The sequence below is a fragment of the Mobula birostris genome, chromosome 4, assembly GCF_030028105.1.
Source record: "Mobula birostris isolate sMobBir1 chromosome 4, sMobBir1.hap1, whole genome shotgun sequence".
NCBI classification, from domain to species: domain Eukaryota; kingdom Metazoa; phylum Chordata; class Chondrichthyes; order Myliobatiformes; family Myliobatidae; genus Mobula; species Mobula birostris.
In genome coordinates this window covers 4,334,487-4,360,654 of record NC_092373.1, presented here as the reverse complement: position 1 = coordinate 4,360,654, position 26,168 = coordinate 4,334,487, and the positions used below count along the sequence as shown (strand labels likewise).

Below are 26,168 nucleotides of genomic sequence, written 5' to 3'. Positions count from 1 at the left end.
CTGAGTCTAACCCTGTGGTGCAGAAGGGTGGGACGGAGCAGAGGAGAGCTGTAGTCATTGGAGACTCGATAGTCAGGAGAGCAGACGGAGATTTTGTGGACGTGAGAAGGACACCCGCATGGTATGTTGCCTCCCGGGTGCCAGGGTCCGGGATGTCCCTGACCGGGTGCACGACATCCTGGTACGAGAGGGAAAGCAACCAGAAGTCATGATACATGTTGGGACCAACGACATAGGCAGGAAGAGGGATGAGGTCCTGAAGTGTGAGTTTCGGGAACCAGGCAGAAGGCTGAAGAACAGGACCTCAAGGGTGGCGTTCTCAGGATTCCTACCAGTGCTACGTGACAGTGATGGTAAGAATTGGAGGGGATGGCAGTTGAATGCGTGGCTGAGGAGTTGGTGCAGGGAGCAGGGTTTTAGATTTTTAGATCATTGGGATCTCTTCTGGGGAAGGTGGGACCTGTACAGATTGGATAGGTTGCACCTGAACTCGACGGGGAGCAGTATCCTTGCAGGTAGGTTTGCTAGCATGGTTCGGGAGGGTTTAAACTCATTTGCGAGGGGGATGCGACCCAGAGCGATAACGCAGTGAAAGAAGTGCATGGAGTAAAGCCAGATCTAACATACAGAGACGCTTTGAGGAAAGAGAAGCAGAATAAACGGTGTAAAGACAATAAGGTAGAAGTGCTGAAATGTGAGTACCTCAATGCAAGAAGTATCAGGAACAAAGGTGATGAACTGAGAGCTTGGATACATACGTGGAATTATGATGTAGTGGCCATTACAGAAACTTGGCTGGCACCAGGGCAGGAATGGATTCTCAAATTTCCTGGATTTCAGTGCTTTAAAATGGATAGAGAGTGCTTTAAAAGGGCGGGAAAAGGGGAGGAGGGGTGGCATTATTGATCAGCTACAGAAAAGGTGCATAATGCAGTAGGATTCTCTTTTGAGTCAATATGGGTGGAAGTCAGGAACAGGAAGGGAGCAATGTCTCTATTGGGGATATTCTATAGTGCACCTGGTAGCAGCAGAGATACAGAGGAACAGATTGGGAGGCAGATTCTGGAAAGGTGCAAAAATAACAAGGTTGTTATCATGGGTGACTTTAACTTCCCTAATATTGATTGGCCCCTGATTAGTTCCAAGGGTTTAGATGGGGCAGAGTTCGTTAAGTGTGTCCAGGACGGATACCTGTCACAGTATGTGGACAGGCCGACCAGGGGGAATGCCATACTAGATGTAGTACGAGGTAATGAACCGGGTCAGGTCACAGATCTCTCAGTGGGAGAGCATCTGGAGGACAGTGAACACCGCTCCCTGGCCTTTAGCATTATCATGGAAAAGGATAGAATCAGAGAGGACAGGAGAGTTTTTAATTGGGGAAAGGCAAATTATGAGGCAATAAGGCTAGAACTTGCGGGTGTGAATTGGGATGATGTTTTTGCAGGGAAATGTACTATGGACATCTGGTCGATGTTTAGAGATCTCTTGCGGGATGTTAGGGACAAATTTGTCCCAGTGACGAAGATAAAGAATGGTAGGGTGAAGGAACCATGGGTGACAAGTGAGGTGGAAAATCTAGTCAGGTGGAAGAAGGCAGCATACATGAGGTTTAGGAAGCAAGGATCAGATGTGTCTATTGAAGAATATAGGGAAGCAAGAAAGGGGCTTAAGAAGGGGCTGAGAAGAGCAAAAAGGGGGCATGAGAAGGCCTTGGCGAGTAGGGTAAAAGAAAACCCCAAGACAGTCCTCAATTATGTGAAGAAAAAAAGGATGACAGTAGTGAATGTAGGACCGTTGAGAGATAAAGGTGGGAAGATGTGCCTGGAGTCTGTGGAAGTGAGCGAGGTCCTCAATGAATACTTCTCTTCGGTATTCACTAATGAGAGGGAACTTGATGATGGTGAGGACAATATGAGTGAGGTTTATGTTCTGGAGCATGTTGATATTAAGGGAGAGGAGGTGTTGGAGTTTTTAAAATACATTTGGACAGATAAGTCCCCGGGGCCTGACGAAATATTCCCCAGACTGCTCCAGGAGGCGAGGGAAGAAATTTCTGAGCCTCTGTCTAGGATCTTTATGTCCTCGTTTTCCACGGGAATGGTACCAGAGGATTGGAGGGAGGCGAATGTTGACCCCTTGTTGAAAAAAAGTAGTCGGGATAGTCCGGGTAATGATCGACCAGTGAGCCTTACGTCTGTGGTGGGAAAACTGTTGGAAAAGATTCTTAGAGATGGGATCTATAGGCACTTAGAGAATCATGGTCTGATCAGGCACTGTCAGCATGGCTTTGTGAAGGGCAGATAGTGTCCAACAAGCCTGATAGAGTTCTTTGAAGAGGTGACCAGGCATATCGATGAGTACATTCAGATTGGAGGATTGTGACTAGTGGTGTCCCACAAGGATCTTTTCTGGGACCTCTACTTATCGTGATTTTTATTAACGACCTGGATGTGGGGGTGGAAGGGTGGATTGGCAAGTTTGCAGACGACACAAAGGTTGGTGGTATTGTAGATAGTGTACAGGATTGTCAAAGATTGCCGAGAGACATTGATCGGATGCAGAAGTGGGCTGAGAAGTGGCAGATGGAGTTCAACCCGGAGAAGTGTGAGGTGGTACACTTTGGAAGGACAAACTCCAAGGCAGAGTGCAAAGTAAATGGCAGGATACTTGGTAGTGTGGAGGAGCAGAGGGATCTCGGGGTACATGTCCACAGATCCCTGAAAGTTTCCTCACAGGTGAATAGGGTAGTTAAGAAAGCTTATGGGGTGTTAGCTTTCATAAGTCGAGGAACAGTGTTTAAGAGTCGCGATGTAATGATGCAGCTCTATAAAACTCTGGTTAGGCCACACTTGGAGTACTGTGTCCAGTTCTGGTCACCTCACTATAGGAAGGATGTGGAAACATTGGAAAGGGTACAGAGGAAATTTACCAGGATGCTGCCTGGTTTAGAAAGTATGCATTATCATCAGAGATTAAGCAAGCTAGGGCTTTACTCTTTGGAGAGAAGGAGGATGAGAGGAGACATGATAGAGGTGTTCAAGATAATAAGAGGAATAGATAGAGTGGATAGCCAGCGCCTCTTCCCCAGGGCACCACTGCTGAAAACAAGAGTACATGGCTTTAAGATAAGGGGTGGGAAGTTCAAGGGGGATATTAGAGGAAAGTATTTTACTCAGAGAGTGGTTGGTGCGTGGAATGCACTGCCTGAGTCAGTGGTGGAGGCAGATACACTAGTGAAGTTTAAGAGACTACTAAACAGGTATATGGAGGAATTTAAGTTGGGGGGTAAATATGGGAGGCAGGGTTTGAGGTTCGGCACAACATTGTGGGCCGAAGGGCCTGTACTGTGCTGTATTATTCTATGTTCTACGTTCTATGTTCCATGTGTGACTTTACCAAAGGATTTCTGAAAGTCCAGGTACACTGCATCCACTGGCTCTCCATTATCCATTTTCATAGTTACATCGTCAAAAAATTCCGGAAGATTAGACAAGCACGATCTCCCCTTCGTAAATCCACGTTGACTCGGAACTATCCTGTTCCTGCCATCCAAATGTGTCGTTATTTCATCTTTTATAATTGACTCCAGCATCTTTCCCACCACTGACATCCGGCCAACCGGTACATAATTCCCTGTTTTCTCTCTTCCTCCTTTCTTGAAAAGTGGGACATTGGCCATCCTCCAATCCACTGGAACTGATCCTGAATCTCGAGAACATTGGAAAATGATTACTAATGCGTCCACGATTTCTATAGCCACCTCCTTGAGTACGCTGGGATGCAGACTATCAGGTCCCGGGGACTTATCAGCCTTCAGACCCAACAGTCTATCCAACACCATTTTCTGCTTAATATAAATTTCCTTCAGTTCATGCACTACCATGGGCACGTGGCCAAGTGGTTAAGGCATTGGACTAGCGACCTGAAAGTTGTGAGTTCGAGCCCCAGCGGAGGCAACATTTGTGGCGTCCTTGAGCAAGGCGCTTCATCACACATTGCTGTGCGACGACACTGGTGCCAAGCTGCATGGGTCCTAATGCCCTTCCCTTGGACAACATTGGTGTCGTGGAGAGGGGAGACTTGCAGCATGGGCAACTGCTGGTCTTCCATTCAACCTTGCCCAGGTCTGCACCCTGGAGAGTGAAGACTTTCCAGGCACAGATCCATGGTCTCGCAAGACAAACGGATGCCATCCACTACCCTAGGTCCTTTGGCCACTATTATATCTGGGAGATTGTTTGTGTCTTCCCGAGTGAAGACAGATCCCAAGTACCCGTTCAACTCGTCTGCCGTTTCCTTGTTCCCCAGAATAAATCCAACCTTTTCTGCCTTCAAGTTTAAAAAACAGGACTCCCGCACCAAGTTATTGTAACGAAGGAAAATCTATGACCACATTAGCCCTCTAGATTCCCTGTTTCCATTTATATAAGGATGGCAAATATCTCTCTAATACTGTTACTGTTAGCTTTTCCATGATGCTATCGTGATGAAGGGTCTTAACCCAAAACGACGACTCTGTATTCCTGGAAAGATGATTCCTGACCTGCTGAGTTCCACCAAAAATTTGTGTGTGTTACTCTTCATTTGTGACATCTGCAAAGCCTCTTATGTATTCCGCAATCTACAGTTATCTTTACTTACAGGTCCATGTTGAGATATTGATACGATTGACCACCGCGACGGTGAGAGCCCCAAACTGATATAATTCAAGATCACAATCACATTCTCAGGGCCGTGGAAATCACAGCTAAATGAATACATATGTCACGCACTCCTGTCAGATCAAGTCTGTGAAAATTTGAACCACAGACTGGAAGGAATTAAGAAAGATTGCACTTTCAAAAAATTCAGAAAAATATTGAATGGATGTGAACAATCTGTATCCATCGCAAATATCTTCAGTTCTTCCAGGAACAATTTGCGAAACATGGTTGTTCATAGACTGTTTGCTCCACTCCCATCAGGAGGAGGCTGCGTAGCATCTGCGCCAGGTAAATCAGACACAAAATCAGTTAATTTTCCCAAGCAGTCAGACTGATCAACAACTCCTGTCACCAACCAACCCCGACTGCTTTATCATATCCTGTCAGAGTGACCGTATGCACAAACACTTCTGTGCCTTATGTCACATTATAGACATTATGTTATATTTATTCTGTAGGTTTATTGTTGTGTTCTTCATCTGATTGGGCTTTCCTTTTCACCACTGCATCGGAACCGGAGAAAAAAAAAATATTACGTTCTCCTATTCAATTGTGTACTGGAAACAAAATTAAACAATCTTCAATTTGACCATGAGCTGAAAGATTGCAAGCGCCCTCTCCTTTGCTATAAATGGCCAGTGTTTTGCGAATTTATATTAAGCAGAGTAATGAAGTTACACTTAACAAGTATCTGTCCAGCCTGATTGATTGCAAGCCTTAGTCAAGTTGTTTCCAGAAAGCCAACTCATTTAATTAATAATATTTCGCGCTGCAGATAATATTCCCGTAAGGCTGATGAATGGTGCAAGTCGTTGTGCCGGAAGGGTAGAAGTTTATTATGACGGAATCTGGGGCACCGTGTGTGATGATGCTTGGGATTTCATAGATGCACATGTTGTTTGCAAAGAACTGAATTGTGGACATGCTGTTAATATCACGAAGTCCAGTTGGTTTGGCCAAGGCTCAGGTCCTGTCTGGTTGGACAACCTCAAGTGTTCAGCGAATAATTCGGCCTTGTGGCAATGTGCGGCGAGACCATGGGGCGAGAACGATTGTGCTCACAAAGAAGATGCTGGAGTTATCTGTTCAGGTGAGTAGTTTTTTAAAGCATGCAGGCATAAGAATGCTTTTCTCTCACTGTGATGAAGTCCATTTTGACATTCCCGTGTAAGATAATTTCGTAAAGGTAATCGATAAAATTGGCATTATCACTCTTATTGAAAAACCACCAACACTACCACAAAACAACAAGGGTTCAATGAATTAACTACAAATAAATTGATAATAGTGCTATATTTTTTTAAAATTCGTTTTTGATTCCTGTGGAAGTCCAAAGGGAAACGATACTGATATCCCAGAGGAAAGGTTTTTGATCCTGCATGGTGTGATTGAAACTAGAGCTGTCGGTGGATGGGAGCCACAGTGCCAGAATAGTTAGTGGAGAGGTTATGAAGGCATATCTTTGTAAGACCTCAGACAAAGTTAGGGATGAAAAGGCTGAGCATGGTGCGACTATGTCCTGAACTGCATATATTTCAATTCCAGACGTATCGGAGGAAAGGCGGATAATAGTGCGGGGGAAATGGTCACTGGTTTGCAAATAGAGGCAATGTATAGTCAGGAGAGGCTGAGGCTGTTGACAGGGCAATATTGCAGTCACTAGGATGAGTTGCAACGTGGATGGTGGGCAAAATCTAAAACCGATGAATACAGCACTGAAGATACAGTATCTGAATGCACACAGTACACAGAATAGGGTAGATGAACTTGCAGCACGATTGCAGATTGGCAGGCAGGATGTTTTAGGTATCACTAAATCATGGCTAAAAGACGATAATAGCTTGGAACATAATGTCCAAAGATACACATTGCATCGAAAGGACAAGCAGGAAGGAAGAGGGGGCGGCATAATTCTGTTGGTTAAAAATTAAATCAAATTATTCGAAAGAGGTGACATCCATAAAGCTAAGGAACTGCAAAAATAAAAATGCACTGATGGGATTTGTATACAGACCCGCGAACAGTAGTAAGGATGTGTCCTACCAATTGTAACGCAAGATGGAAAATGAATGCCAAAAGGACAGTATTAAAATGCTAATGGGAGAATTCAATTCTATAGGCCCCCTGGTAGCTGCAGAGATACCGAGGAGCTGACTGGGAGGTAGATTTTGGAAAGGTGCAAAAATAACGAAGTTCTTATCATGGGTGACTTTAACTTCGATAATATTGATTAACACCTGATTAGTTCCAATGGTTTAGACAGAGCAGAGTTTGTTAGGTGTGTCCAGGACGGATTCGTGCTACAGTATGTTGACAGGCCGACTGAGGGAAAGCCATACTAGGTCTAGTATTAGGTAACGAACTGGGTCAGGTCGCAGAGCTATCAGTGGATGAGCATCTGGGGGACAGTGACCACCGCTCCCTGGCCTTTAGCATTATCATGGAAAAGGATAGAATCAGAGAGGACAGGAAAAATTTTAATTGGAGAAGGGCAAATTATGAGGCTATAAGGCTAGAACTTGCGGGTGTGAATTGGGATAATGTTTTTGCAGGGAAATGTACTATGGACATGTGGTCGATGATTAGGGATCTCTTTGCAAGATGTTGGGGATAAATTTGTCCCGGTAAGGAAGATAAAGAATGGTAGGGTGAAGGAACCATGGGTGCCAAGTGAGGTGGAAAATCTAGTCACGTGGAAGAAGGCAGCATACATGAGGTTTAGAAAGCAAGAATCAAATGGGTCTTTTGAGGAATGCTGGGTAGCAAGAACGGAGCTTCAGAAGGGTCTGAGGAGAGCAGAAAGGGGGCATGAGAAGGCCTTGGCGATTAGGGTAAAGGAAAGCCCCAAGGTATTCTTCAACTATGTAAAAAACTAAAGGATAACAGGAGTGAAGAAGGCCGATTAGAGCTACGGGTGGAAAGATGTGCCTGGAGGCTGTGGAATTGAGCGAGGTCCTCAATGAATACTTCTCTTCGGTTTTAACCAATGAGAGGGAACTTGATGACGGTGAGGACAATACGAGTGAGGTTGATGTTCTGAAGTATGTTGATATTAAGGCAGAGGAGGAGTTGGAGTTGTTAAATACATTAGGGCGGATATGTCCCTGCGGCCTGATGGAATATTCCCCAGGCTGCTCCACAAGGCGAGGGAAGAGATTGCTGTGCCTCTGGCTAGGATCTTTATGTCCTCGTTGTCCACGGGAATAGTACCGGAGGATTGAAGGGAGGCGAATGATGTCCCCTTGTTCAAAAAAGGTAGTAGAGATAGTCCTGATAATTATAGACCAGTGAGCCTTACGTCTGTTGTGGGAAATCTGTGGGGAAATATTCTTATACATAGGATCTATGGGCACTTAGAGAATCATGGTCTGATCAGGGACAGTCAGCATGTCTTTGTGAAGGACAGATCGTGTCTAACAAGCCTGATAGAGTTCTTTGAAAAAATGACCAGGCCAATAGATGAAGGTAGTGCAGTAGATGTGATTTACATGGATATCAGTAACGCATTTCACAAGGTTGCGCAAGGAATGTATCATGGTCCAGTCCATGAAGTCCGCATTCCGGTTCACGGTCCCGCCCATCGAGCCTTGCTCCGGGTTTTCCTGTCTACCCTGTTTCTGTCTCTGTTGAGCACTAATTGAAGCAGCTGATTTTCGTTGGGACTGGCTGCATAAATACCTCCAGAGACCAAGGCGTGGCTGTTGCATTGCTCTTGTCCTTACTCCATGTTTCCCTTCCCCTGCCTTCTGTTTCCTCGCCTGAAGCCCTGCCTTATCTTGCCGGTAACTCTCGCTTTGCGTCGCCTGTAGTCTTGTCTTGCAGCCACCCTGTACCTAGCTCCCTTCCTGTCCCTTGCCTCCGTCGGTAAGCCAGGCCATATCGCCGTTACCCTGAGGTTGGTTCTGTCCCTTCCTGTCCCTTGCATCCGTCTTGCCGTTACTTATGGTTGGTTCTGTCCCTTCCTGTCCCTTGCCTCCGCCGGGTCAGTCAGGCCGTCCTGCCGTTACCCTGCGGTTGGTTCTGTCCCTTCCTGTCCTTTGCCTCCGTCGGGTAAGCCCGGCCGTCTTCCCGTTACCTGCGGTTGGTCCTGTCCCTTTCTGTCCTTTGCCTTCGTCGGGTAAGGCGGGCTGTAATGCCGTTACCCTGCGGTTCGGTCTTTCCCTTCCTATCCCCTGCCTGCGTCGGGAGGAGTACCACGCCTTGCCCAGGATTACCGCGCCCTGTGCAGGAGGACATTCAAGACCCCAAGCCTCGAGCCTCGCCTCAAGTCTCTGATCTCAAGCCTCGCCTCAAGTCGCTGGTCTCAAGCCTCGCCTCAAGTCTCTGGCTCGGAGTCCAATCCCGGGCTCCTAGCTCTCTTGTCCAGTCCTGTTCCGGGTTCCCGGTTTTCATGTCCATGTCCTAGCCCTCACCCTGTATCCTAGTCCTGACCCTAGTACTTCAGTGTCTGTGTCTTGCACTTGGGTCTGCTACCAGCGCCCCCCTTATGACAGTATGATTATTCAGAAAGTCAGAAGGCATGGGATCCAGGGAGGTTTAGTCAGGTGCATTCAGAATTGGCTTGCCTGCAGAAAGCAGAGGATCGTGGTGGACGGAGTACATTCGGATTGGAGGGTTCGCACTCGTGGTGTCCCGCAGCGATCGGTTCTGGGACCTCTACTTTTCGTGATTTTTATTAAAGTTCTCGATGTGCGTGTAGAAGAGTTGGCTGGCAAGTATGAAGACAACACAAAGGTTGGTGGTGTTGTGGATAGTGTAGAGGATTGTCGATGATTGCACAGAGACATTGATAGGATGCAGAAGTGGGCTGAGAAGTGGCAGAAGGAGTTCAACCCGGAGAAGCGTGAGGTGGTACACTTTCGAAGGACAAACTACAAGGCAGAGTGCAAAGTAATTGTCAGGATACTTGGTAGTGTGGAGGAGCAGAGGGATCTCGGGGTACATGTCCACATCCATGAAAGTTGCCTCACAGGTAGATAGGGTATTTAAGATCACAGCAACATAAGATAAAGGAGCAGAAGTCGCCCATTCGGCCCATCGACTCTACTCCGTCATTTTATCATGAGCTGATCCATTCTCCCATTTAGTACCACTCCCCCGCCTTCTACCATAACCTCTGATGCTGTGGCTACTCAGATACATAACAATCTCTGCCCTAATTACACACAATGACTTGGTCTCCACTGCAGCCCGTGGCAACAAATTCCATAGCATCACCATCCTCTAGCTAAAAACATTTCTTCGCATCTCTGTTCTGAATGGGCGCCCTTCAGTCCTTAAGTCATGCCCTCTCGTACTAGATTCCCTCACCAGGGGAAACAATTTTGCCACATCCACTCTGTCCATGCCTGTTAACATTCGAGATTTTTCAATGAGGTCCCTCTCATTCCTCTAAACTCCAACGAATATCGTCCAAGAACGGAAAAATGTTCCTCATATGTAAACCCTCTCATTACCTGAATCATTCCAGTGATTCTTTTCTGAACCCTCTCCAACGTCAGCACATCACTTCTTAAATAAGGAGACCAAAACTGCCCACAGTACTCCAGTGCCTTATAGATTCTCAACGTCACATCCCTGCTCCTATATTCTATTCCTCTAGAAATGTATGCCAACATTGTATTCACCTTCTTCACTATTGACTGAACCTGGAGGTTAATCTTAATGGTATCCTGTACGAAGACTCCCAAGTCCCGTTGCATCTCAGAACTGTGAATTCACTCCCCATTTAAATAATAGTCTGCCCGTTTATTTCTTCTGCCAAAGTGCAGAACCATACACCTGTTAAAATCCCCCACAATTATCATAACACTGCCCTTCTGACAAGCCTTTTCTATTTCCTGTTGTAATTTGTAGTCCACATCACTGCAGCTGTTAGGAGGCCTGATTATTACTGCCATCAGGGCCTTTTTACCCCTACAATTTCTCAGCACAATCCATAAAGATCCTCCACCTTCTGATCCTATGTCACCTCTTTCTAATGATTTAATATCATTTCTTACCAATAAAGCCACGCCACCCCTTCAGCCTACCTCTCTATCCTTCCGATAAAACGTGTATCCTTGGACGATCAGCTCCCAGAGACATGCATCCTTTAGCGAGGTCTCAGTGATGGCCACAATATCATACCTGTCAATCTGTAGCTGTACGACAAGATCATCCACCTTATTCCTTACGCAGCGTGAATTTAAGTGTTACACCTTAAGACCGGTATTTGTTACTTTTTGCTTAGATTGCACTGCAACTTTATTGCGCAGCAACTCACCCCAATGCCTGCAAATTTGCTCCATCACCTGTCTGTCCTTCCTGACATCTCTACTGCTCACTATCTTGGATTTATTTCTGTTTTCCCCCTCCTCTGCTCTATCATTCCGGTTACCATCCCCGCTTCCAAATTAATTTCAACCCTCCCTAACAGCTCTATTAAACCGTCCCTCCAGGATGCGGGTCTCCTTCGGGTTCAGTTGTATCCCATTCTTTTTGAACAGGTCATACTTCCCCAAGAAGTGATGCCAAAGATCTAAGAATCTAAAGTCCAGCCCCCTGCACCAGTCTCTCAGCCACGCATTCATCCGCCTGATCCTTCTATTCTTGTCTACGCTAGCACGTGGCACAGTTAGCAATCCCGAGATGTGTACCCTGGAGGAACTGCTTCTCAGCTTCCTTCCTAACTCACGGAAATCTCTCTTCAGGACCTCCTCCCCTTCCCTATCTATGTCATTGGTAGCAACATGTACCAAGACAACTGGCTGCTCGCCCTCTCCCTTCAGAATATTTTGGACCCGATCCGAGATATCACGTACCCTGGCACCTGGGAGGCAGCACACCATGCGGGTATCTCTATAACGCTCACAGAATCTCCTGCCTGTTCCCCTGACTATGATTACCGCATTCCTCTTCTTCTTCCTTCTCTCCTGCACAACAGCGCCATGCTCAGTACCCGACACGCGTTCACGTGGCTTATGGTGAGTTACCTTTCATAAGTCGAGGGATAGAGTCTAAGAGTCGTGAAGTAGTGATGCAGCTCTATAAAACTCTGGTTAGGCCACACTGTGAACTCGGTCTTTCATCCTTGGAGAGATGGAGGATGAGACGTGACCATTTAGAGTTGTATAAGATGATAAGAGGCATTGATCATCTGGACAGACAATGGCTTTTTTCCCACCAAATGGTTGCCACAAGAGGGCACAGGTTTAAGGTGCTGGGGAGGAGGTACAGAAGAGATGTCAAGGGTAAGTTTTGTTTACGCAGTGAGTGGTGTGTGCGTGGAATGGGCTGCCGGCAACGGTGGCAGAGGCGGATCCGATAAGGTCTTTTAAGGGACTTTTGGATAGGTACATGGAGCTTAGAAAATAGAGGGCTATGGGTGACCCTAGTAATTTTTAAGGTAGGGACATGTTCGGCACAACTTTGTGGGCCGAGAGGCCTGTATTGTGCTGTACGTTTTCTACGTTTCTATGTTTCTATGCCATGGATTCATCCCCACCTATCTGCAATTTTCCCAAAAACCTGAATTCCCTTGCTATGCAGAGATCTGTCCAACCTGTCTTAAATACACTTAATGAGGTAGCCTCCACTGCTGCAGTGGGCGAATAATTCCACAGATTCATCACTCTCTGAGAAAAGCAGTCTCTCCTCATCTCCGTCCTAAATCTACTCACCAAAATTTTGAGACTATATCCCCTAGTTTTAGTATCACCTGCCAGAGGAAACAACTTTCCTGCGTCTATCTTATCTATCCCTTTCATAACTTTATATATTTCTATCAGATCTGTTCTTCTGAATTCCAGAGAGACCAGTCCAAGGAGCCTCAATCTCTGTTCATTGCCTAACTCCCTCATCTCTGGAATCAGCCTGCTGAACCTCCTGTTTATCACCTCCGCATCCAGTATCCCTGTCCTCAAATTAAGAGACCAAAACTGCACGCAGTACTCCAGGTGTGACCTCACCAACACGCTGTGCATTTGCACCATAACCTCCGTGCTCTTAAATTCAATCCCTCTAGCAATGAGGGCCAACAATACATTATTTTACATAACCAGCTGTACCTGGAAAGCAACATTTTGAGATTCATGCACAAGTCCTCATAAGCCCCTCTGCACAACAGCGTGCTGCAATATTTTACCATTTCAATAATAATCTGCTCTTCCGTTTTTCAAGTGGATGTCCTCGCATTTACCAACATTCTATGCCATCTGCCACGGCCTTGCCCACTCACTACAGCTATCTATGGGTCTTTGCGGACTCTCTGCATCTTCTGCACAATTTGCTTTTCCACTCAATATGGTATCATCAATGTGACGGGGTCCTGAATTACCCCAGTGAACTGTCCTTTTAAAATGAGAGAGAGAGAGAGAGAGTTGTTCAACACCAGACACCTTGCTATTAAGAGAGAGAGAGAGGCGAAAACTGCTTTCAAATGATGTTATGGTTTCTTTGCAGCATGTTTACACTTTGCAAGGACACTGGCAGCTCCTGTGTTCTTACAGAGAGAGAAGGGATGAGCTGCTTGATGGACAGCTGGTGTTCAGCACGGTGAGATAAATAGAAGGTCAGCTGATAGACTGACAGACACATGTCGTTGGACACTGAATGAGCTTTGTTGTGCCCACAGAAAAGGTGGGTTTTTGGAGGATCGATCAGTGGCTCTCGCAGTGTGAAAAAGGGTGTGACCGGTGGGGAGCTATTCACGTGTCAACCCTCGTCCGCTAATCGGAGAATCTCCGAATGCAATGTCCCTTTCCTTTTTTATCCAAGGCTTACTATCCCCACCCTTACTGTCCTTGTTTTTCAGTGGAATATACTTTTGTTGATTACCGTTACAAAATCTCTTTGAAAGTTTTCCACTGTTCTTTAACCATCTCACAATACAGCCCGTGCTCCCAGTCTACACGAGCCAAATCCTTCCTCGTCCCATTGTTCAGGCATAATACACTAGTTATGAATCAAAATATTCAACCTTCCTGACCGTTGGATCTCACTGTAGATCTTTTACGTCCACTCTGCCGGAGCTGTCTTTTCATGCTAGCGCAGGCATGTGAACATCTCTGTGCGATGCGGGTCCCGCTGTCCCCCTCGCCTTGTTTAGCTTCCCTGTCGAAACGGTGCACCAATCTGTGGCCGGTGTCGCATGCAAACAGTTACTTCGAGTCATTGGTGAAAGCTGAGTGTCCAAAGGGGAGATTGGACGCCATAAGCCCCATCATCAGAGGTGCTGCACATCCCTGATCACCATGTACCCACATCACAATTAATTATTAGCATGAAGCTATAATCAAGAATCCGGTTTGTTCTTTGTTCTTCAGATCACAGGGAGATAAGTTTGGCAAATGGGGAGAATCCCTGCCAGGGCAGACTTGAGGTTTTCTTTAACGGAACATGGGGAACAGTTTGCTCTGATTCGTTTGGCATGGAGAATGCACAAGTTGTTTGCTCCCAGCTCAACTGCGGTTCGGCAAAATTAATAGAAAACAGCGCTACATTTGGAGAAGGGACTGGACCGATCTGGCTGGATGACGTGAGATGTCGGTTGGGTGACTCACTTTTATGGCAATGCCCATCTTCAGCATGGGGTCAGCACAACTGCAAACATGAGGAGGATGTTGGGATCATTTGTTCAGGTAATTATATCGTCATAGCGTCATAGACTGCGAAACAGGCCTTTCGGCCCACCTACCCGTGCCAAACTATTAATCTTCCTAGCCCCATCGGTTCGTACCTGGATCATAGCTCTTCATTTCCCTTCCATCCACGGACCTATCCAAATTTCTCTTAAAAGTTGAAATAAACCCTTTCCCACAGATCCACAGATTAGTCGTTCCACACTCTGAGTGAAGAAATATCCCCTCATGTTTCCCTTAAAGACTTCACCATTTACCCTTAAAATATGAGCTGTAGTTCTAGACTACCTGACCCTGAGTGGAAAAAGCCTTTTTGAATGGATTCTGTCTAAGCGACTCATAATGGCGGTTATCTCTAACAAATCTCACCTCATTCTTCTAAGTTTAAGTTCCGGGGTATAACGTCCTACCTTATTCACCCAAAATAACCTGCAGATGCTGGGGTCAAAGCAACGCTCTGGAGGAACTCAGCAGGTCGGGCCGAAACGTCGACCGATCGTTTCGATGGATGCTACCCGACCTGCTGAGTTCCTCCAGCGTGTTCTGAGTGTAACCTTATTCACCCTTTCCCTATAACTCATAGTCTCAATTCCTGGCGGCATAATTTACAATGTTCTCTGCACTCTGACAATGTTATTGATATCTTTATTATATTATTTATCTATAAACGTTAGGACCTGCATTTGGAATATTTCACTGAAATGATGAGTTGAATGTTTTACAGAAACACGGCCAACGAAACCGCTAATTGGGAACGTCAAGAAGGAGAAGATAATCAACCCATTTCCAAAAGCCTCCAGTAATTACTGATATTTTCATTATTCAAAATATGCAACATCTATACATTTATTTTCATCCTTCTTGTTTTAAGGCCTTTTCTCTGTTCCTGGTCTCAGAAGGATGCAGACTGTTCCGCCCTCAATTTAACTTTTCCTCTCTCACTTGATTTTTTTGTCGCGTCAGTGCAAGAGAATATTTAAGTACAATGTAGAGCAATTCGCTGCTTTAGCAAAAACGATAGAACATTCTTGCTGAACGCGTTGTAATCAAAAACTCGAGATAGACTAAGTTTGGAGAGTATCGGAACGTTTAACTGCAGAAGGACAGAAAATTGTTTGCCAGACATTACCGGCGTATGGCTCAGATGTCAAACAAAACTTCAGCATTCAATGCAAAGAGTATAATGACGTCATTACAAATCCTGGTACATCTTTTGCTGCATTCTGAATTCCAGCGTGAGAGGGCAATATAGGATACTACATACCTGTACGCATGTTTGTTTTCAATGAAAATATTGACAACATCAGAGTTGATCAACATATTCTATCGAAAATATTGTTCTTCAACTTCATTGTCCGATTGCATCCACGAACAATTAGCTACGCAAAACATTAAACACATGACTCATCTCTAGAAGTTGAGAGGGAGAAGTGGGTACATAGGACTTCCAATATAAGTTAATTCTCAAATAAAAACTCGTTCGTCTTTTCTTTCAGACCTGCGGCTCGTGGCGGGGTTCGATAATTGCTCTGGAAGAATTGAAGTTTCCTTCAGTGGGACGTGGGGAACGGTCTGTGATGATTCATGGGACAGACACGATGCTGCTGTCGTCTGTCGCCAATTAAACTGTGGGGATCCAGTCCTGGCTTCCGGGGGGATGCTATTCCCCCTTGGAAACGGCACTATTTGGATGGACGAGGTCAAATGCAAAGGGAGTGAGAATTTTCTGTCGGATTGCCAATTTTCTACATTGCATCGTCATGACTGTGGGCACAAAGAAACCGTCGGAGTGTTATGTTCTGGTCAGTAATCGAATTATGCTGCGACTTTTCGTCAATTACACTTATTTTCTCGTTATATCCCAATCTCTTAACACACCCCTAGAAGAAACCTTGATATCTTTGAACGGGTATCACAAAATTCACCTTTCCGTCTTTGGTCGTCCTAGTCCTCAGCTGCTTGTGCCGTTCTACATCTATGTTCAACACAATTTTCTTCCTATGCATATCTGTAATTTTCTTCAGCATTTATTTCCCCTGAAGCCCATGTTTTAAATCCAGGTTTCCATCTCCTTACCTATTAAAATTTTACGCTCTATTTGCACCCCTGTGACGCTGCTGGTATTCGAATGAAATCTTCACACTACTTCGAAATTCCCGGAAAAATCCTGGGTGAGATTAGTATTTATATACCTTTATCTTCACTGAGCAGTACTTTTAAGTTTATATTTAACATTATAATGTTCAAATTTAAAATCAAATCCTGACAAACGCATGGAAATGTCACTTAAAGCAGACTGACAAATTTTGTCTGCTCTGATAGCTGAATCAGTGATTTAATGAAAGGTATGTTTTAAAATTCATTTACTCGGAGAGACAGCACGGTCACAGGCATTTCTGGCCCAACAAGACCGCGCCGCCCAATTACAGTCAGGTGACCAATTCACCTTATAACCCCTACATCTTTGGAAAGTCGGAGAAAAACCACGCTGTCGGGTATGTATGTACAATTTACTTTCCGGCAGCCGTGGAATTGAACCAAGGTTTCTGACGCTATGCGCTTTCGTGTTTCTCCTGACAAAATATATTTAAATTTGTTTAACGTCTTTATTTCAGATCACCAGTCACATATTCCTACTTTTACAAGTCTGAGAGCCTTCATTTACGCCATCCCTTTCATTCTTGGTTCTCTTCTGGTTATCGTTTCTCTCTACCTGATCAAAAGCCAACGAAGACAGTTCCAGAATGGTTGGTAAATCTATTCTCATAAGCCTTCATGAATTACTATGAACTAATTTAACATTCATCATGTTGATTCTTTGCTATATGGTATGTTGCATGAATTGAGAGTCCATAAACGCATAGGTAGACTCTAAATGGCTGTCTGGGATACTCAGGTCTCGACTATTTAGGCGTGGATTGTAAATGTATTTTTCCTTGGTAAGATGAGCTAGAAAATACAAGTTGGCGCCACAACGCAGCTTGAAGGGTACTGCTGAATGCAGCGGATGTAAGGCGAAATGATGCTGTCAGGCTTACCTGCTCGCTGGATGGACGGACGAAACAGCACATGGAAGTAACGGGGAGGTTGTTGCAGAAAGAAACACATTCTGGGAATTGGGATGGCATTATTACTGAACTCATAGCATTACGGCGCAGTACAGGCCCTTCTGCGTCCGATGATGCGCCGGCAATTTAACTTACTCTAATTTCGATATACCCCATCCCGCCACATTACCCTCTATTTTTTTCTATCACCTGTACGTTTATCTTAATGTTTTGTAAGTGTCCATCCTGTATCTGCCTCCATCACCACCCGTATCAAGATGTATCACTCCCCCCTGTGTAAAAAAAAAAACTTCTGCCCTATACTGCTCTCCAATCACCTTAAAATTATGCTCTCTCGTATTTTCCATTTCCGCCCTGGAATAAATACTCATTCTATCCACTTGTTCTATGCCTCTTATCATTTTTCATGCCTCCAACAGCCACTTCTTATCGTCCATCACTACAGAGAGAAAACACTAGTCCGCTTACACAATGTTTAGCCGACAATTCTGAATACTGCTGGATGTTGAAGATGGTCTGATTAACAGAGAGCAGTTAGTACAGACAAATATTTCAGTGTGGTTGAGATGACGGAAGCATTGTTAGTTCACTGCACTTTGGAACTTATGCAGATGAATATGATGAAAGCACAGTATTGCTAGTTCTATTTTTAATTCTATCACACGAAGGAGGGTTGCGAAGAATGTTTCTGGGATATTTTAATGAATTGATAAAATGGGAGGATGTTAATTAAGTAATATATGTAATAATGTAATGGCTGTCTAAGTGTACAATGGATGCGCCCGCCTGGAGTATGGAGATACGAAGCAGTACATTTGGCGTCAGCTTGGCTGCAGGAGCTGCCGGGAGGTGACGTGATACGTTATCCAACCGCCGTAGGGGTTCCACTCCGGATTCGTGTAGGGTTTACTCCTTAGCCTTCTCTTCTCCGGAAGATGCCCACAAGGCAGCAGGGTCCGTAACCCTGCATAGGGGCCCATACCGGGTTCTGTCAGCCGGAGCCAGCTGAGCCCGGAACTCGTGTAAGGCAGGGTCGTCACGCTCTGTGGTAGTGACATATGGAACCACTACCCAGTACCTTATAAGTATGTGAAAAGTCATGTATCTTTGATAGATCGGTAACTATGCGTGCATGCACGAGTACGCGTTTGTTCTCTCTCTCTCTCTCTCTCTGTCTCTCTCTCTCTCTCTCTCTCTCTCTCTCTGTCTCTCTCTCTTTCTCTCTCTCTGTCTCTCTCTCTCTTCCCCGCTCCCCCCCCCCCCCCCCCACCACCACCACCACGTTTTCTTCACCGGATAAATTCCCTTTTCCCTTTTTGATATTTCAGCCGATAAGAAGTCACGGCGTTCTGCACACAAGTATGCTGAGCCGTTTTATGAGGAGATCCCCATTGAGGAGACAGGGCCTGGAGTCGGTAATTGTATTTAAACAGTATGCATCAGTTATCTTTCAATGTGAGTGAATTATTTTATATTAAGTCCAGGTTTTTCTTTCATCAGGAGATTTCCAATCCATCAGCTCAGCAGAGAAATTAGAATATTGTCTGGTCGGTGATTTGCATGTCTACCAAAATGAAGACATGGAAGGTAAGTTCGATAAAATTTTACCCCACAATAGTCTCATCAGAAGAGAGCGAAATAAGTCATGGTCTTAGAACCAGACACAGGGACATTACAAAACACAGCAACGAAAATAATTTAAATGGAATCAATCAAATGCAGATTGAGGAAATTTGAATGAGAATACCATACCGCATTGGAGCAGATTTTAGCCTTTCTGCCCATCGAGTCTACTACCAAGAGAAGTATGGAAAATATCGGGAAATCTAATCATTGGGCAATACCTACAAAGGCAATGAAAAACAGGGACAACAAAAAAGCTGAGACAATATTTCAAATCGAAGCAGTTTCATCAGAAATATCTCAATCGACATACTGACGTTTGTGTTCGCAAATCTCGTTAGCATGCACACAATTCGATCACGTTTTCTTTCAAAGACGTACCTGTTAACTATTACGGTTATTGAGGCTTTTATCTCTGATGCTTTACCGTAAACTTTGAAATGCAATTACTTCCCTCAAACACAAAAGTAACTCATTACAGTGGGTGATAGATTTAAAGATATGACAGAAGAAACTATCCCTGGCTTCTTTGGAGGATGCATAATAAAGCGGCTTCTAGAAATGTGTCATGATATTAACCTAATCTTGGAAGAAAGACTGTAAAAACAAAATGTGTGCGTTCAACCGCGGCATAATTTTTACATCTCCCATTAACATTAGCCGTAGTCAACTGAACGGTCCATAGAACATGCAACAGTGCAACAGTGGAACTTCTGGTTCACGATATTATGCAAAACTAATTAAAGTAGTGATTAGACCTCCAGCCTAAATTTCCCAAAGAGAACTATACTCTTTTTCTCCACGTCTGTGAGCAAACCTCTCCGATTCCAAACAGACAAGTCACGATTGATCCTGTACATTTTATTCTTCAGGTTGAGCCCAATTTGTGAGACATAGTCAAACACCTCACAATAAATCCCATACAGACATCCTCCTCAAATCTGTCTTCATCTATTACCTTTGCCTACCCGAAAACCTCAGTCAAATAAGACACAGCCTCTCTAGAAGTAAGTCATGATAACTCTTCCTAATTAGTCTGTGTTGATAAATCCTATCGCTATGAATGCTTTCCAATATCCTCCCTGCAACTAACGTGAAAGTAACAGGTCTATGGTTTATCTCCCACCGTGCTTGGTGGAACTTATCTGCCTTCACCTTCTTCAATAGATCTAACAATACGTCTCCCTTTTTATCCAAATGCTATAGCACATTAGAAACCTTCTTATCCTTCACCTTTGTAGATACCAACGCGCAGTCAGTTACACATCCTGCACGTCCAAGTACATATTTCCTCCTGTATCCTTGAAGAGGTTCAAACCTCTCCCTGGTAATCCTTTTGTGACATATAACCATAAAACAATTACAGCACGGAAACAGGCCGTCTCGGCCCTTCTGGTCCGTGCCGAATGCTTAATCTCACATAGTCCCATTTACCTGCACTCAGCCCATAACCCTCCATTCCTTTCGTGTCCATATACTGATCCAGTTTTTATTTTAAGTGACAAAATCGAACCTGCCTCTACTACTTCTACTGGAAGCTCGTTCCACACAGCTACCGCTCTCCGAGTAAAGAAGTTCCCTCTCGTGTTACCCCTAAACTTTTTCCCCTTAACTCACAACTCATGTCCTCTTGTTTGAATCTCCCCCACTCTCAATGGAAAAAGCCTATTCACGTCAACTCTATCTATCCCCCTCATAATTTTAAACACCTCTATCAAGTCCGCCCTCAACCTTCTACGTTCCAAAGAATAAAGACACAACTTGTTCAACCTTTCTCTGTAACTTGGGAGATGAAACCCAGGTAACATTCTAGTAAATATCCTCTGTACTCTCTCTATTTTGTTGACATATTTCCTATAATTCGGTGACCAAAATTGTACACAAATCTCCAAATTTGGCCTCACCAATGCTTTGTACAATTTCAACATTACATCCCAACTCCTATACTCAATGCTCTGATTTATAAAGGCCAGCATACCAAAAGCTTTCTTCACCACCCTATCGACAAGAGATTCCACCTTCAGGGAAATATGCACCATTATTCCAAGACACCTCTGTTCTACTGCATTCTTCAATGCCCTACCATTTACCATGTATGTCCTATTTTGATTAGTCCTATTAAAATGTAGCACCTCACACTTATCAGCATTAAACTCCATCTGCCATCTTTCAGCCCAGTCTTCTAACTGGCCTAAATCTCTCTGCAAACTTTGAAAATCTACTTCATTATCCACAACTCCACCACCTTAGTATAATCTGTATAGTTACTAATCCAAATTACCACCCCATCATCCAGATCATTAATGTATATGACAAACAACATTGGACCCAGTACAGATCCCTGAGGCACACTGCTAGTCACCGGCCTCCAATCTGACAAACAGTTATCCACCATGACACCAGGAATTCTGCAGATGCTGGAAATTCAAGCAACATACATCAAAGTTGTTGGTGTACGCAGCAGGCCAGGCAGCATCTCTAGAAAGAGGTACAGTCGACGTTTCGGGACGTGGGGTCTCTGCCCGAAACGTCGACTGTACCTCTTCCTATAGATGTTGCCTGGCCTGCTGCGTTCACCAGCAACTTTGATGTGTGTTGCAGTTATCCACCACTATTCTCTGGCATCCAGCCACTGTTGAATCCACTTTACTACTTCAATATATAATACCTAACGATTGAACCTTCCTAACTAACCTTCCTTGTGGGACCTTGTCAAAGGCCTTACTGAAGTGCATATAGACAACATCCACCGCTTTACCCTCGTCAACATTCCGAGTAACCTCTTCAAAAAATTCATTAAGATTTGTCAAACATGATATTCCACGTCCTAGAGAATATCCTGTCAGGACGCAGAGACTTATCCACGTTTATATTCCTTAAAAGCGCCAGTACTTCCTCTTCTGTAATCGTCACAGTTTCCACAAATACCCTACTTGTTTCCCTTACCTTACACAATTCAATATCCTTCCTCTTAGTGAATATCGAAGAAGAAAATAAATTGTTCAGAATCTCCCCCATCTCTTTTGGCTCCGTACATAGCTGCTGTCCACTCTGATTCTTTAAGGGACCAATTTTATCCCTCACTGTCCTTTCGATATTAATATAACTGTAGAAACCCTGGGGATTTATTTTCACCTTACTTGCCAAAGCAACCTCATATCTTCTTTTAGCTTTTTTAATTTCTTTCTTAAGATTCTTTTTTCCATTCTTTATATTCCTCAATCACCTCATTTACTACCTTCTGCCTATATTTATTGTAGATATCTCTCTTTTTCCGAACCAATTTTCCAATTTCCTTTGAAAACCATGGCTCTCCCAAAATTCTATTCTTTCCTTTCAACCTAACAGGAACATAAAGATTCTGTACCATCAAAATTTCACCTTTGAATGATCTCTATTTCTCTATTACATCCATCCCATAAAACAAATTGTCCCAATCCACTCATTCTAAATCCATTCACATTTCCTCAAAGTTAGCCTTTCTCCAATCAAAATTCTCGACCCTGGGTCCAATCCTATCTTTCTCCATAATTATATTGAAACTAATGGCATTGTGATCACTGGACCCGAAGTGCTCCCCAACATATACCTCTGTCACCTGACCTATCTCATCCCCTAACAGGAGATCCAACACTGCCCCTTCTGTAGTTGGTACCTCTATGTATTGCTGCAAAAAAAAAAAAACTATCCTGCACGCATTTTACAAACTCCAAACCATCCAGCCCTTTTGCAGAATGGGCTTCCAGTCTATGTGTGGAAAATTAAAATCTCCCACAATCACAGCCTTATGCTGACTACAAATATCTGCTATCTCCTTACAAATTTGCTACTCCAATTCCCTCTCCCTATTTTGTTCTTGCTTTATATATAACATGTCTTAAGTTTTTCTTCCATTCTGCTTCTCAATGTCATTTCATGACTCTTGATGGATCTCCAAATCCTTTTCATTAGTTTTTTCCAATCTTCAAAGAATCTAAGGTTCATTTTATTATCAAAAAATGTAAGTACATATAACGCTAAGAATTGCCTTCACTAGATAGCCATAAAATACAGAAAGACGGAGAAGTAATATATCAAACCATAGAACCCATCTTCTTTATTATCTTGAGGAATCGATTTTATTTTAGTTTCTTTTCTATGCTTGATTAAACATACCAGCTCTCTCGATATCCGAGGTTCCTTTACCTTGCCATCCTGTGGTTCCCTCTCACTGCTGTCAGTGCAGTTTGTCTTTAATCACCCTCCACATCTGCTATATGGACTTGCCCTAAAATAGCTGCTCTCAATTAACTCTCTCCAGTTCTTGCTTAATCATTTTATAGTTTGCTAGGTCTCGTTTAATGATCTCAGGCAAGGTCAGTGGCTACCATTTCCATGGTTACCTTAAACTTTATGATGAGCATTTCTCCATGTATTGTCTCCTACTGAATGGTTACTCACCTGATTGTCCTCATTTCCAAAATCAGTTTCAGCATTGTTCCTCCTTTAGTTAGACTCGACATAGTAATTTACACATATGCAGTGTGACTACAAGAGTTGTAAGGAGACTGACAAATCTGCGATGAAGAGACTCCTGAGGCTCGTCCACAATATTTGAATCATGAGCAAAATGGATGCATTCTATTTGAGCAACACACATCAAAGTTGCTGGTGTTGTTTGCATTCTATTTGCCTGGATATGAGCTACTCTGGCAATGGTGTAGACTGTGGACACCATCGATATAATAGGAGTTCCTTTGTTTGAATAACTCCACCCTCAACAGTGATATCTTTCAGGAAAATTATGCAACGACTACTGGTAGATCAATTGATTTCTCTTGCCAAGGTTATTCCGACAGAAAATCTCTGAGACAACAATCATATCACCAAATATTAAAGCTACTGATGAAGCGTACTGTCACCACTGTAGCTTCCCTCCAGTTGTTGTGCAATCCTGTTTTGAAATGACTGGGGAACGTTCTTGGGAACAGCTTAGTTAATTAAGCCCATCAGCTCTGCTGGGACATAGACTGCTGACAAAGTTTGCAAGAGCTCTCAGTCCAGGGCCAGTTTTTCAGGTAATCCCTTGGTGTATCCCCTCCCGATATAGATCCTTTCTCCGCCAGGTATAAGGACTTTGTAGTTTCTGTTGAGGTTTCTCTAGCTCTGGGCATTTTCAGGATGGGTTTGCTAAACCAATGCCCAACCCTCTTTCTTTCGCAGCCGGGCTTGGGAACCTCCATTGCAGCGGTTTGAGAGCAGAAGTTTGCTCATGATTTCACAGCAGGACGAGGGAGATACAAGGCCAAGGCTGAGCTTTACGTTGTAAAACGTAATTCGGAATGGGCTTGAGAGTAACGTCCTGATGCTGAAAATGGGATGAAGATTTTTTAAAGTTTAAAGTTTTAAGTTTTTTACACAGAGAGTTGTGGGTGCCTGGAATGACTTGTCAGGGATGGTGGTGGAGGCTAAAACATTAGGGGTATTTAAGAGCCTCTTGGACAGGCACATGGATGAAAGAAAAATAGAGGGTTATGGGGTACTGTGGGTTTAGTACTTTTTAAGGAATATATGGGTCGGCACAACATCGAGGGCCGAAGGGCCTGTACTGTGCTGTAGTATTCTAGTGTCTAGTGTCTACAGAGCGATTGAAAAAGTTACCCGAAGGAGTACATGCATAACTATGTTCTAACAGAAATAAAATTCGAAAATTCAGAGTTGCAAAGGGATTTTACAGGCCTTGTGTGGGATTCCGTAAAGGTTAACCTATAGGGTTGAGTCGGTGGTGAGGAAGACAAATGTAATGTGAACATTCGTGAGAGGACATGAATATAAGAACAAAGATATAATGGTGTATAATAGTGGTGTTTTATCGGCATGAGACAGGCCGAGCAGACTTGATTGGCCGAATGGTTTAATTCTGCTCTTATGTCTTATGGTCACGCTGACTTTGTTCCTGTGTCGGACATTGCTACCTAATCTGCTCACGATTAGAAGTTTTCTCTGTCGTTGTTTCCTATTTGCAACATGTGTACTGTTCAGATCTCTGGAGGTAGAGAGAAATACTTTGTTGAGAATGAGCCGAATGGGTACTTAATGTGGATTATTGGAAGTTAATTTCACATTATTTAATGTGTTGTGGCAGCATTTTCTGCAATACACTCAGCAATTGTCTCTCACTTTTCAGAATCCCCTTTGCCGCTTGACGAAAATTTCGGAGAAGAACTTGACGATATTGAATAATGCGCTTGAAGAAATGCGAATTACAATCATTTAGATTGAACATTTTATGGTCATTTGCAACCACCGTGCAATTTCCCTGTATGTTTTGTAATTCATTTAATGTAAAGTTGTAAATGGAATTCAACCCCCTCTGTGATTTGAAGTGAGACCCTTCCTGAGTGGAAAACAAAGCAAAACTTCTGAACAGTTTGGCAGATACCAGTGATGCAAAATGTAAAACGGCTTTAAATTGAATTTAGCGCTGTCTGTAAATGTCTCGCATTTTTACACAGCTAATCCTCTAGCACGTTATATTTGGTATAGTTTATTCAACCAATGATGCAGGTTTTCTGACTTTGCTCTTTTAATATATGCATCGGTCCTTGAAATACATTTGCTGAAATATGTTTCTCCTCTCTTGATTATTTTTGAATGGATGACCTTCTTAAACCCAACACACCTACTGGGGCATAGGCTGCCGACAGTCTCTCACCAGAGTCCTCTGTCCTGGGCCATGATTTCAAGTAGTTCACAGATTAGCCCATCTTCTAGGCGAAGATCCTTCCTCTCCTTGCGATGAGATCTTTGGAGCTTTTGCTGGTGCTTTATTAGCTCTGAGTTTGTTTACCAAATGGGGTTGCTAACACCATGTCCAACCCTCCTCCTTTCGGAGCCGGGCTTGGGACTCTCCATGTCCTAATGGCGTAGAATTGAAATAAGTTCGGCATACCAATAGTATGCATTGATGGATAAAATTGTGAAATATCTTTTCTAATTGCCAGATGATTGGTATGTCATTCAGCTGTTATTTATTTGTTCACAGCGTCCGCACTTATAAGCCTCAGGATTTCTCTATTTTTCATGAGCTACATTAGAATAACAGAGTTTTGAAGATCGTTCTCAAATTTTGCTTTGATAATCAGATATTGATCTACTATTTTAAAAAAACT

At 43.8% G+C, this 26,168-nt stretch overlaps 1 protein-coding gene across 1 annotated transcript; it reads left to right on the top strand.

Annotated features, from left to right (window-relative positions):
* Nucleotides 1–15,060: 15,060 nt before the first annotated feature.
* On the top strand, nucleotides 15,061–25,257 carry LOC140196133 (antigen WC1.1-like). The gene is made up of 6 exons (XM_072254869.1): nucleotides 15,061–15,125; nucleotides 15,823–16,128; nucleotides 16,942–17,073; nucleotides 18,723–18,809; nucleotides 18,895–18,981; nucleotides 25,184–25,257. The coding sequence occupies exons 2-6, from the start codon at nucleotides 15,984–15,986 to the stop codon at nucleotides 25,237–25,239; spliced, it is 507 nt and encodes a 168-aa protein (XP_072110970.1). The 5' UTR covers nucleotides 15,061–15,125; nucleotides 15,823–15,983; the 3' UTR covers nucleotides 25,240–25,257.
* The last annotated feature ends 911 nt before the right edge of the window (nucleotides 25,258–26,168 follow it).